Below are 13,450 nucleotides of genomic sequence, written 5' to 3' on the forward strand. Positions count from 1 at the left end.
GCCGCCAGAGCCGCCCCCGTGCTGCGGCCGCGAGCGAGCGGCGGGAGGCGGAGGCTCCGGGTGCGGAGCCGCGTTTAAAATGGTGGCGGCCCCTGCCGCCCCCGGCCGGGCGAGGCCCCAGGCTTCCAGGACGAGATGTGAGACGCAGCTCGCTCGGTTCCCGCTTCCCTCCTACCAGTGGTGCGGGCGAGAAGAACCGGTAGCTTCTTCCTCCGGCTCTGGAGAGAGGCCCGCGGGGAGGGCTGGGCGGGGCAGGTTCCGGTCTCCGTTGCCGCTGGGCCCACATCCCCGCTCCGCCGGCGCGGGACATGGGCGGGCCCGGTACGCAGGCAGTGCCGCTGGGGAAGCGGCGTGTTTCACTTCAAGATAACGGCACCCGCTTGCATGTACGGGTAGCAGACGGCACATCACTCGTGCGATGCAGTAGCAGGCACGCTGCTTTAGAATGGTCTGCCTGGAAGTGGGCTGGGAAAACAGGCCGGGCACGAAGCCCCCGGCAGCCTTCAGGTCAAGTAACGCTCTGCCGCCTGCAGCTTGCAGGAGGTTGGCTGGGCGGATAAAGATGCAGCAGCAGAGGGCAAGCTCTGCCCTGCCTTGGCAGAGCAGCCCAGCGACTTACCAAGTCGTCTCGACAAACTCCCCAGACCAAAAAGCAGCAGTGCCCTAAGAGTGCCAGCCCTTCTTCCTCTCCATTGTAAAGTCGTTCTCAATACATTGGCCAAAATGACAAAACTTACCCTTTGAAGAGTAAAAATAAATTATTAACCATGAAGGACAGCCAAAAATCTTAATGTACTTTAACAGAATTCTTGGATAGTTGAAGTTAGTACCAAATAACCTTTCCTCCTACCCCTCATTAACATCTCCTCTTTATTGGGGGGGGGGCAAAGTACAAACACTGACAAACTTTCTGTCTTTGGACTAATGCCTTCAGAGTAATTCCAATTAAAATAGTAATGACAGCTTTGTATAAAGACAATATAAGATACAGTGCTTACTGAATCAGTTAAAAGTATGAACAATATGGTTTGTTACACTTTTTTGGGGGATAGAATCTTAAACTGCAAAGGAATTGTGTGTTATTGCAAAGACTTCTATGTGTTTAATTGTGTAATTTCATTGAATATAATCCTCTTTTATATGTTTAACCAAGTGCATGCAGGACCATGACAAAAGACAGATTCTATAGTAAGGGTACTTAAGTGACAATAGCTATTTGTGTTTGATGGCCTGTAAAACTACAGATTGCAAGCATACTTCAACAAGAAAAGACTGCACATGCAAGTAACGAACTATTTGAGCTTTTTAAAAAACGAAACCACTATAATGTCTCATCAGCAGGATAAAGAATTACAGATCAACTGAAGGCAACACGATCAGTTATTCATATACCAAAGAGCAGCATTTTTCAAATGCATTGAAACAGTATGCTATAAATGGGTTTGGTGCTATTGAAGCTACGTCAGAAACTGTTTTTCCAGCAGATTTGCTAAGGAAACTGATGAGGTAGTATGCTGGGATGGTTATGTGCAACATGTTTTTTCTTTCAGTGCCAGAGCTGAATAATAATGTGAAGCTGTTACAAGATTTGTTTACCTACAAAGAAAATACACTGCTGCATTTATGGACCGAAATGGGATATATACTAAAACACGGAAAGGTGCTAACTTAAATTACTTCTGTCACAGGATCATCGTTCAGTCCTTTCTATATTCTGTATTAAAAGAATAATAAGAGTGCATTTAATCCTTATGATTGTGGAGGTAAATCAGCTTTTAAGGAAAATCAAGGCTTTAAATATAATGCCAATAAATGGTATTTCAAAACAATAAATAATTAAATTTCTTCACATCTGCACAGTTGTTAGGTATTCACATATGTGCTTTGCTGGATTACTCTCCAGTATTTTAAGGCATTGCTTTCTCATGTTTTCTATCCTGTATTGGAGGCCACTATAGAATCAGAAGGTTAACATTTATTCACCTCTGCCACCCCTGCGGCAAGGCTTGTAACTTCAGGTACAAGAAGGGTGTGAATACATGAAAGCCAAAGCAAAGACCTTTCTTCTGCACCTCTGAGGAATGTACTAAATTGAAAAGTGCCTGCTTAAAATAACCCATTCTTGGGAATACCAGATGTTTAGTTTTACAAGGAACTAGCAAAACATTAAAAGCTCACAATTTTTCTTTGTTAAAAGTATACTAGTGCTGCAGTTGTTGAACAAGTGCATGTATTCATTAGTTACTTATACCAGTTATCTTAAATCCTGATGACTGCAGCTATGAGTATTGTCATCTGAAAAGCAGCTACTGAACTTAAATGCAACATTTTTCCTATGCAAGGAACAAATATTTTAACCTAGCCCTTTTATTTGCTTGATCTCTTTTTAGTTTACCTGTAAATCAGAAAATAGAAGTAACCTACCAACTCACAAATGGTCTGCTGCTAATGGGAGCCTCCAGGCTGTTAAAAGAAGATAAGCTAATAATTATTAGTTTCTTAGAAGTCTTTGGGGAGCCAGCCAAGTTTAAATAGGGTAATTAGTATCTATAACTGTAATTTACATAAATTACAGAAGCATAACACCAAACATTTATCTAATTGCAGAAACATGGTGTTCAATTATCCAGAGGTAATAAAACCCACAAATGCAGTGTTCAACATACAGATAAATTAAGACTGTCTCCGTGAGAATTCTATGTCCTGCCTCTGTGAGGATTCAGTGGTGGTATAAGAGAATATTACACAAGTCGATACATTATCAGAATAATTTTGTTGTGCTTTACCTCCTTCAAATAGAATTTCCATATACAAGAAAAAAAAATGGAAATACCAATGTAGTGTTACTTAAGTCTGTGTTGATCCATTATACATCTCCAAACATGTCAACCCATTCTATTAAGTCTGAATTGGCAAAGCTGTTAAAATGACTTCCAGGCTGTGTATATCTTGAACAGAAAACTAGTTCAGTTGATTGGTGTTTGGATTTTATTATATCTGGCTTGCCTGCATTCACAAATGAGCATTAATACTGCAGAGCTAAGTTGATGTCCTCACTCTCATTTTACCCATACTCTTCTTTCCTTTGCTGTAAGCTCTGGGAACATATCTAATGATTCTTTTGTGCTGCATGAATCTAAACCATTGTATGAAAGACTGGGAAAATAGTAGTGGTTTGTCTAGAAAGGAGAGGATATATAATAGCAGTTGTCAAATATGGAAGGTGCTGTTGGAAAGGAGGAAGTTACATCGAAGGAGATGTAGGTTAAATGTTAAGAAAAACTGTCTAGCAATAGAAGTTAAGTAGAGGAAGAAATTACTTGGGGACACTGTGGGATTTCTTTTAACTGGTATTTTAAATTAGGTAAGACAAATTTCTTCCATAAATGGGTTCATGTTTATTTAATGTAGGTCCTTCCAACCATATTGTCTATTTTCCTTCCAAAAGAATTACTGAAAAATGTGTCTAGGCTTTGGGCAGAGTGAAAGAATTTTCAAAAGAAAATGAGGTCTTCCAGTAGCCATTAAGTTAATACATATAGATGTAGTAAGTATATATGATTTTTTTTTTTCTTTAGGAAAACATAATTTTATCTTGTATTTATATATACACACATGCCGTTTATTTCCTTGCTTGAATTATCTCAGTTCTATTGACATACTGTTCACATGAGATGAAGACCTATCCACAGACAGTGAATAACTGTATGACAGTAAGATTTCAAAGACTTCAGAAGAAACCGTCTAGATGATTGCATATCTTCACTGTATTCCAGTAATTCTGGAATGGAACCGCTTTGTATGGATCAACTATAGAGCCATTCCCATAAATTCAACAAGCACTAAAGAAACAACTACAAAAAAAGGCAACAGGGTGGGAAATGACTGTCTGCTAAAATTACCCTGTAACTGTGGGAAGTATGTTTACTATCACTTTCTCTCACAACAAATACTGGAAAATATGCTAAAGCATGTTTACAGTGTCTTTAGATGTGTCCAAGAATGAGAAATGTAAACATTATAAGTGTGTATCATAACAAAACCAAACAAGGTGTGAAGTCTTGCTTATTTACCAAACAATGTACAAAGAGGTTTTCCTCATTTACCACTTGCTTTAAAAAGATCTTTTTTTGCACTTGTACAAAAATATTTTATGTATTAATTAATATAAGCCTGGGAATGATCATCACAAAAATTACTAAATACTACTTAATAGCTGACGTAACAATTCTGGATCACTGTACCCCTACGAATCTTAAATCCTGACACATATAAAACAGGTATCAAGAATCTCAGTTCACAAAACAAAAGTTCCTTGAAAAATCACCATAGGAAGAGATTAGTTGACTACTCTGAAGTAAAAAAAGGTTATAAAATCTGTCACCTTACTGTTTTTCTGGTTTCTGTGGTTTCTGTTATTTGCCGAGCATTCAACCACGACTCCTTGGCTTGTACCAAGTGGTTTCCCACCCAAGTACAAAGCAGCTGCAGATCCCTTTGATTCTGAAAGCAGATGATATGTAATACATTAGTAATACAGGTTTAGATCAGATTAATAGCCACAAAATAAAAGACGTTTATAAGGGAGGGTTGCATAAGGCTCCATGCTGAAGGAACAAACTTGGGTGCCTGCTCCAGACATTACCTCAGTATTCTTTTATGAAAGCAAATTTAGAAATGCAAAATACTACTTAGTCTGAGATACTGTTGCAGTTTAACATCAATAACTAGAAATTATTATTTTGCTTTCCAGAAATTACTCTAGTGATGCAAAACATCTATTTTTTTCAAATTTTTAAGTACTAATTTTGTGCTGACTAAATTTTGGGTGCCAGGAGATCAAAGATAGGAGATCTCTATCATTAAACTTTCTTCATAGACCACGCAAAGAGAGGCACCTTCAGAAAATTGAGACAAAACCTAATTTACACACTTGGAAAGAGCTTTAGTATCATTTACCCACCATGGAGAAAATATGTCTGTGATAGTAAAAGCTGAGACAAACTGGGGAAGTAGTGTCAAAGTTGGCGCTGTAAAGCCAGGGATTAGTAGCAGAAATTCACCTAGTACTTCTTTCTAACAAATCTGTGATCCTCAGGTGAAAGTCTGAAAAAATCTATTTGTATGTTTAAAAAATACTTTCATTTTATAATTATTAATACATTTAATATCTTAAACTGTTTTAAATTTAATGTAATCAAATCAGCTCTAAAAATACGCAGTTATTTCCAGTAGATGGCAGCATCAACCTGTGACACACTAAAGTATTCTAAAATCAGTATTCATGAGTACGCACTGAATATGGAAGAACTGTCCATTCTGCAACTGGAACTCCCTGCTCAAAGGAAACAAATCTTCTTCTCTATATGGAGAACTCAGTTTCTGGCTCTTCTAGATCCTGGGAATCAAGACTGTTAAGTGCCAGCATAAAACATCAGCTTTTTCAAAAAGAGCAATCCATTAAACTGATACTTAAAAGTTCTGATGTATCTTTCAAACTCTAGAAATGTCTCTGAAACCTCAGGAAACCTGGTTCCCACTCTTGCAGAGGCATTCCTAAGGCAGTGTCGCTGGTTCAGGCAGGTCATGCTGAATAAGAATCACCACTGAGAAATACTTTCTCTACCTTGGAGTTCAACCTTGGGCCTGTCCTTTACCCGGATTCTGGCAATTGATTCCCTGGTACTGAGCTTCACAGACTTTAAACTAAGTGCTCCTGCTGTCTGGTAATGGACCTTTGTGTTCCAGGAGATAGGTCTTCATCCTGGCATTGTTATTTTCAGTGCTGCAGACCAATCCAGGCAACCAAAGACCACAGTTAAATTTTCTTTCACAGTCTCAGAGTATCCATATAGTTCAACGACTTCGAAGGGCATTCTCTTTGCTTACCTTTCTTTCTCAGTCAAGACAATCTATGCTTTTACCTTTAATACTTCTGGTTCATCAGGTCTTCCCACAAGCCAAGACTATATTGACTGAGTGTTCACACCAGGAGTAAGAGAATAAATAGGTTGCTAAGATTTGCCAAAAAAGGTGTAAAACTGCCACAGCAGACTACTGACTTCCAGCTCTTGAGAGCAAGATGCCTCATCATTCACTCTTCCCCCAGATCGTGAGATCTAGAGTACTCCTGTCTTAGATTTAGATGAGCTGGATCTCATCCAGCATCTGCAGTCCCCTCCTTACATTGCCATTGCCTCACAGGGATCTCAGAAGCACTTGACACCTTGGGCTCTTCGCTGCCTTTTGCCTTTGTTACCCTCCACCTGCTCTCATTCAGCTTCTTGCCATGGCACTGTTCTTCCATCCGAGACATGAGTTGATCTAAGATCCCTTAGAGATCCAGTATAACAATCACACAGCTTGGAACTCTCTCATTAGAGGAAGCACTATACATGCAAGGGTGGATGACCTGAGAAATCAGAAGCCATTAAGAGCCATGCAGAGGCCTGTGCGTAGCGCATGGCTGTGCTACGCATGCCAGGTCACTGCTGCAGCTTCTCAGACTACATTCCGCTGACACCAGGATTACCAAAAGCGATCATCACTTTGACATATTTACTTGTATTACTTCTCTTTACTTTGCATTCATCGTTTTACCCATCCTTTTTGTTACGTTTTATTGTCCATGCCTACCCCACCCCACCACCCTCCCCTGCCGCAATCAAAAGTCGTTCTTTCAAAAGCAGTAGCACTTTAAAAGTGCTAACTTTTTAACCAAAACAAACTAACAAAATATAGGAGGATAGTAGTATTCTTAAACTTGCAGGCTTATTCCTTAAGATGATTTGGAAAAAACATTATTAAGCTTTATGAGATCAAATCAGTAGCTAAGTGCATGTCAACTACAAAGCAAAACTGAAGCACTAGCACTGCAGCATGTTGAACATGATGCTGAGTGGGTTGCTAAATTGTAAACAAATGTAAATTAATCTTGAGATTCACTGGCTGGTTGGTGGCTTTTTACATGCCACAAAGTTAAATCATCTCAATGTTTTGGAATAATATATATTTAGTAGAGGTGCGACCCACAAGGAATCAGGAGAGAGAAACTGATGGCAGTTTGTTCCACCCACTTACTGAATTAATTATACAATACAAAACTTTGGGGAATGTGCTGAATTGAGTGCAGTGACTTGTTTCTTCATTACTACTTTGTATGTAGCAAATTAAAATAAAAAATAAAAGCTTCCACAAGAACCAAAACATAACCATTGGTCACATATGTTAAGCCTCACTGCGTGCACCATTTAAATCTTTTTGTAGTCTTGCACAAACAAGCAAACCAAATAAAAATCAAGACATTTTAATGTAATTTATTTGAAATGCTTCCAGAAAAGTTTAAGGCTATTATTTAAAAAACAAATAAAAAGTCAATACACACATCCATTCTTTCATCTCTATCTGAACACTTTATATGCTTTTTGCTCGTTAAACATTTTGCTGAACAAGTTTTATGAAAATCATTCACCATCTAATATGCTTTCCCATGCCTTTTCTTCTGCAAACTTTTCCTTTCTCTCATCTTCACTGGCATACTCATTCAGCTCTAAAAATGAAGCAGTTGAAATAAATTACAAAGCCTGAAACAGAAAAGAAAATTGACTTTTTTAAAAAACTATAAATACAGAAATAAGTTCTATAGGGTAAAAATGACATTTTTTTAAAAAATAAAAATACCTTGGTTTATATTGTTTATCATCTTGTCACACTGATTTCTGTAATGCATATATATATATATGTAAGATACTTGACATTTATGATTTTCTGTAAACTCACAGAACACAAGAACAATGTTTTTGGCAATAACTTAGCAGTTTTCTACTTTCGTTGGTACGAGTACTCTGCACAGCTTATCTTGTGTAATATAAAGGATCATTTAAATTTATTAATATATCATTTTCATAGCTTGCCATACAACACTGGCATTATTTCTTATACTAAGAAATAAAATATTACCCAGGGGTTCCTGAAAAGTAACAGGATGTTGAACAGAGTGGTTTAGACTGCATTTAAGTGACTCATCTGCTTCTCATCATAATGAGTAAATTAAATCAGCCACCAGAAAACACAGTAACATTTCCAATTACAGCATGAGATTAGATGCAACAAAAACTTTTAAAACAAAACTTGAGAAAAATATAAAGGATGTAATACACCCTAAAGGAAAAGCAATTCCCTTTTTTGTTTAAACTTCCTCTACGTAATCCCATGCGGTATTTGTAGAGCATCATTTATATAAAATTATCACTTAGTTTAAAAACCAACTACATGTAATTGTAAACAGACATTTACAGAAAATTAAATGTTTTAACATTAGTTTAGTGGTGTTTAAAACCAACACTGGAGGTCAGTGAAGTGCAAAATGCTGAAGAGGGCCTATTCACAAGCAAAAGCTTTTTTCCATTCTTATCCTGTTTAGGATAAAATATATATATATGGCACCAAAAGCAAACTACCAGCTTATTTACAAATACTCAGTATTCTCAGCATTTCATTCAATTCAGTGCTGGCTGTAGAGGTTTGGTTGAGTTTGGAGGTTTTTTTCAGTTGATTACTTTTAGCATTACATGCTTTGACAAATAAACCATAGCACTATGCTGACCACTTTAACTGACTAGATTTTAGTAAGTTTGGTTGCTGGATCTTAGGACAGTGCTTCATTTTGAAAAATTAATCCCTAACGAGTCACTGATTACATGGCCCACTGTTCATAGTTCTTGTTGATTTAACATCAGATAGGTTATTGCAAGATGTTTTTCTTTTTTTCCAAGAAACTGTTTTTTCCTTCCATGCCTTTATGAAAACTTACTATGTTGATACCCATCCTGAAATTCCATATTGAATCCACATCTTCAGCTGCCCCATTAAAAGGCAAATAAAGTACTTCAAAAATTCTGAAAGGATTCTTTATGTAACACACATATAAACAGTAGTTTAAAGATTCCACTTACAGCAGGACCTTGAGAATAACTGGTCAAGTACCTCTTTCGTCCCCCTTACATGTTTATGGAATATAATCACAGGACATGAGTTGCAAGAGATTCCAGCTTACACAGATTGGCAGTTACAGTACTACACTCATAGGTACGAATACAAGAAGGACTGCATTGACATTGTCACAAAAAAGATTTTAAAAGTGCTTCTCCAAATGGTTCCATGTATGGAATGCAAATACTGTACGGGCAAGAGACAGATTTTCTTCCATGAACTGTAAGTTTCTGTCAAACATTGGTTTCTATTTGCTTTTCACTTTCACAAGAGTTTGTCTGTTCCATACGTTCACAGTCAGTGCTGATCTCACTGGTGTCCATGTTACAGTCTGACTCACAGTCTGATTGGTCCATTTGCTCGAGTGTGGTTTCTCCCTGGGGTACTCTGCTTCCATTTGGTGACAAAAGAAAATGTGCTTCTGAGTTCAGCACGCCAGCTTTGCCAGCACACGAAACCTTTTCTTTGGCCTGGCGGATACAGTTAAGCCACTGTTGTTTGTTGAAGGAGTCATTGGCTTGCAGTGAGTGAGACTGGCTTTGAGATCCATTTTTGAAGCTGACTCTAAAGAAGTTTTTGACTGAAAGAAACAATACATATCAAAACACAGAATGCTTTGGCCAAATGGATTTTGTAATAAATGAGTACATTTAAATAACAGAACACGTAAAATCTTTGACTCACGATGTTTTCCTGCCACTACTATGTCAGACCAGAGAGAAGAATGGGTTAAGAACACAGAACAACACCCCAAGTGCTTCTAATAATTTCTTACTGCTGGATTAAACAATTTTGGTTCTGCCATGCATGAGCTACCTATAAAGCTTTAAGTGAATCAGCAGGATTAAGGCTTCTCCCACACTTCCAACACCTCTCCTACTTCTCTGCAAAGCAGATTTCCAAAACCTTCACTGAATACTGAGGAAACAAGCATCTTTATATGCTTGATTAAAGGACATTAGCATGAATAGCTGCAGTCTTAACACTGAGCACTACATGGATTATCTGTCAGCTGAAAGACTTAGTTATGGAATAGCAATCAATGTCTCCATAATGCAAGAAGAGTCATACTAACTACAGCTTATCTTAAGATTTCAAGATACACTTGCTTATAATTTTGTGGTTTTGCTACTACATTCTACATACTCTCCCCTTCTCAATTCAGTACAGAAGCAGGTGTGTGGAGAAATCCCAGTATCAATACAGTGAACTTTGAGAAACAAACTAAGAGTAGTAAGTTAAAATATAATAAACCAGTCTGAAATAAAAATCAAGATGTTGGATGGAGATAGTGTAGATTTAAGATAAAACATTCTGATGTCTCATTGGCAGGTGTCTAAAGGTTATAAAGCAAATAAGAAATAAAGCTGTAGACATACTTCTCTCATTGTTGCTGAATGCACCACGTATGGATCCACCCAATCGCACCTCTCCATCTTGCAAATCTTCCAGTACGAGCTCCCTCACGGGAATTGGCTGCCGATACAGCTGGTAGCAGAGCTGTTCATTATGGGTGATAGCTCGAGTAATCACCAACACCTCTTCAAAGAGGAAGACATGCAGTTTCTGTTAAAAATTAATAGATAATAATGCATTATTCCCTTGTTAGAGCATCATTAAACAAAATTTATTTAAACTCTAGTACGTTATAACCTTGTATTTTCAACAGTTAAAATACATAAGGATTGCCTCTCTGCCCACTATTTAGAAGTCTTATGGCTCTACAGCATATTAGTATGTAAATATAACAATTTAAAAACGTCTACGATTATTTTTCCTGTCCTCTGTTCCGTTTCTCATGTCATGATCCTAATTAATCTTCTAGCATTGAGGCCTCGAAATGTGCATGACATTTCAAAGCTCTCTCTACAGCAGCATACTTATATGCATTCTTTTTGACAGTCACTTTAACTTTTCTCTACTGCCTGTGTTACCAAGAAACAGGCAATCTTATTCATATTTTCAAATGAACAATTATGAGCAATCTTTTTACAATTCACATGCTGCTCACAATCAGCTTTACCACAGCTCTTTGAAGCTCAGAACATTACTTTCACTTCTAGGTGGCCCAAGTCACCCGTTATCATCTTTACATTATGTTCCTCCTCACATTTTGCAATCTCCAGTAGCTTCCAATAATAAACAAACTGAAATTTTAAATTCATTTCACTTGATATCATGCATCAAAATTAATTTTTTTTTTGTTTTTCACTGCCAAATTTTTCTTCTCAATCATGAGTAACTGTTTTTTGCTTCTAAAGTTGACCTGACTGTAAATCTAAACAAACACATTATTTGCAGTTTTAACACAAGACAGATCTTCAGATCCATTTAGCTCCCTGTTCCATCTTCTAGTAGCTCATGCTTTCAAAAAACTATAATGAAAGAGGTAATTATAGCAGAAACCTTTCCCAATATGCCTTGGTAGCATCTGATATTGAAAAAAATCCATCATCATTCTATTTTTCCACAACAGACGCCTCATTTTATATCCATGAACAGTCCAGTTTTCTTCCACTTGTGCCTCTGTAAGTCTTAACTTTTTTGTTTGTTCCTTATTCCACAGTGCTGTCATCTTTTGTATAACCAGTGACTCTATGCAAAGCCAGGTTAAAAAAAAAAAATATATCTATCCAGTATGTGTTTCAGTTGAGATGTTTGGCAAATGGCTACCTTTTCATATGAATGAAATATGAAAGAAAGCAAAAACATGTCAGAGTAAACATTTGAGGTCTATACAGGTATGGTATGTTTGCTTGTGAAGTACGCTTGGGGTTTGGTGGGTTATTTTAAGTGGGCAGCAAAAATACCTGGTTTATTTTGAAATTCAGTTTTCAAACCATCATCCACAAAATGTTGCAGTTCTTCGTAACATACAGCTTTGTTGGGGCTGACTTTACTGGGAGTCATATGAAACTGTTTTCAATGGTGAGATCTCTTATTTGCTGCAAAAGCTAACACTTTGTAATAGCAGGTGTGAGAAGGAGACCGATAACATTATGACACAAATGGTTTGATCTGTTTTTCACCCCAAATCAAAGAAATGCAGAAACAAAAATATCGCACACTGCCAACTGTATTCAAGGAATACATCAGGAATAACCCCCCCAAAAAATGCTGGGGAATTTGAACTACGGTTCATAAATTGAAAAGAACGAATTATATACTTAATGTTATGCTACCAGAGAAAGGTAGGGGTAGTGTGGAGTTCACTGGAAAGATGACAATTGCCAGTTTGTTCCTGCTAGTTTGCCACATTAACTGCCTGCCCGATCCTTATCGGGTGAACCAGAAAACAGCCTCCATTTAATCTTTCCACCTCGGCCATATGGTGAAATATGATGCTTCTACTGTATGCATAAACATGCTACACAGAAGTGCTCCCAATGCTGAGACATGCATTTAGAATTCTGCTTATTTTGGTTGGTTGGTTTTTTAAATAAAACTTTCATAAGCTCAGTTAATAAGAAAAAGATATTTTTTCATTCTTTGTCCATTCAAAATTTCATGTTGTTTCTAGTTGACCTGGAAAAATATTAATCTAACAATGACTGGTTTCTATTTTATTAATATCTCTACTAATCTGCATGTTCTTTATTTTTTAAATTGGAAAGCTCAGCTTATGACACTTATCAATCCTGCAGTCTTCTAGAGAGTGAATTTACAGTACCAAATAACTTAACTTCTCTGGTCAACTAGAGAGCTGGTCAACTATCTTTGAACGTCAACAAATAGTCCAGTAAAACATTGTTAATAATCACAGCCTTCGAAAGATTTAAAATGTTAGTACCTTTGTGTGTCATTATAGACATTACTATCATGTTTCTGAGTCCAGAAAGATGCTTGTTATTTGCTTTTGTTTCTTTCCTGCAAGTTTTACTGAAATTTATCAATTTACAATTTAGCCAGGATATGGTTAGGCCCTCTTAACAGAGACACATATAAGCTTATTATATCCATATGTAATGTAGAGATCTGACTGCTATCCAAAAAGATGAGTGTTACATCTAGTAGCTAATATTTACCAACTTCCTATATGTGAGAGGGAGATCTTTCTGTTTGTATACTCACAGCTCTTTTAGCTGTCATGCAAAATGAGGATATCCTTAAAAGCTATTTATGACAAAATATTTATTCCTTACCACTCCCCTGTTGTTCTTCAGTTCACCATGACAACATACAACTCGTGAATCATCAATCAATGAATCCTTTTGACCTTCTTCAAGATAAATAAGTCTCTCTTTGTAATACTGGCATTCAGATTCACCAGTCTTTATGTTGATTTCAGCCACTATGCCCTGAATTATATTTATCTACAGAAAAAAAAATGAAAACACATGAACTTTAGTTAGACAGTCCAATATTCAGAGCCATCTCCTAATAACTTGAACTGCAGCTTTAAGAAAATACATTTTGATTTATAGTATGTCTTTAATTAACTTATCTACATAAGTCTATA

The 13,450-nt window shown here is 37.1% G+C and overlaps 2 protein-coding genes across 5 annotated transcripts in view; both read right to left on the minus strand.

Moving 5' to 3' along the window:
- Positions 1-365, minus strand: part of TASOR (transcription activation suppressor) — a 33,609-nt gene extending 33,244 nt beyond the window's left edge. The window contains exon 1 of the mRNA XM_086755554.1: positions 176-365. The gene's annotated coding sequence lies outside the window, so the exon portion shown is untranslated. The remainder of the gene's footprint in view (positions 1-175) is intronic.
- A 6,931-nt stretch (positions 366-7,296) lies between these two features.
- Positions 7,297-13,450, minus strand: part of ARHGEF3 (Rho guanine nucleotide exchange factor 3) — a 132,850-nt gene continuing 126,696 nt past the window's right edge. For all 4 annotated transcript variants that reach the window (XM_086755722.1, XM_086755721.1, XM_086755723.1 and 1 more), the window contains 3 exons: positions 13,134-13,304; positions 10,371-10,557; positions 7,297-9,571 (listed from right to left, as the gene is read on the minus strand). In XM_086755722.1, the coding sequence (XP_086611848.1) occupies positions 9,225-9,571; positions 10,371-10,557; positions 13,134-13,304 (705 nt within the window). In that variant the 3' untranslated portion in view covers positions 7,297-9,224. The remainder of the gene's footprint in view (positions 9,572-10,370; positions 10,558-13,133; positions 13,305-13,450) is intronic.

Source organism: Chlamydotis macqueenii, chromosome 10 (genome assembly GCF_036417535.1).
Source record: "Chlamydotis macqueenii isolate bChlMac1 chromosome 10, bChlMac1.mat, whole genome shotgun sequence".
NCBI classification, from domain to species: Eukaryota; Metazoa; Chordata; class Aves; order Otidiformes; family Otididae; genus Chlamydotis; species Chlamydotis macqueenii.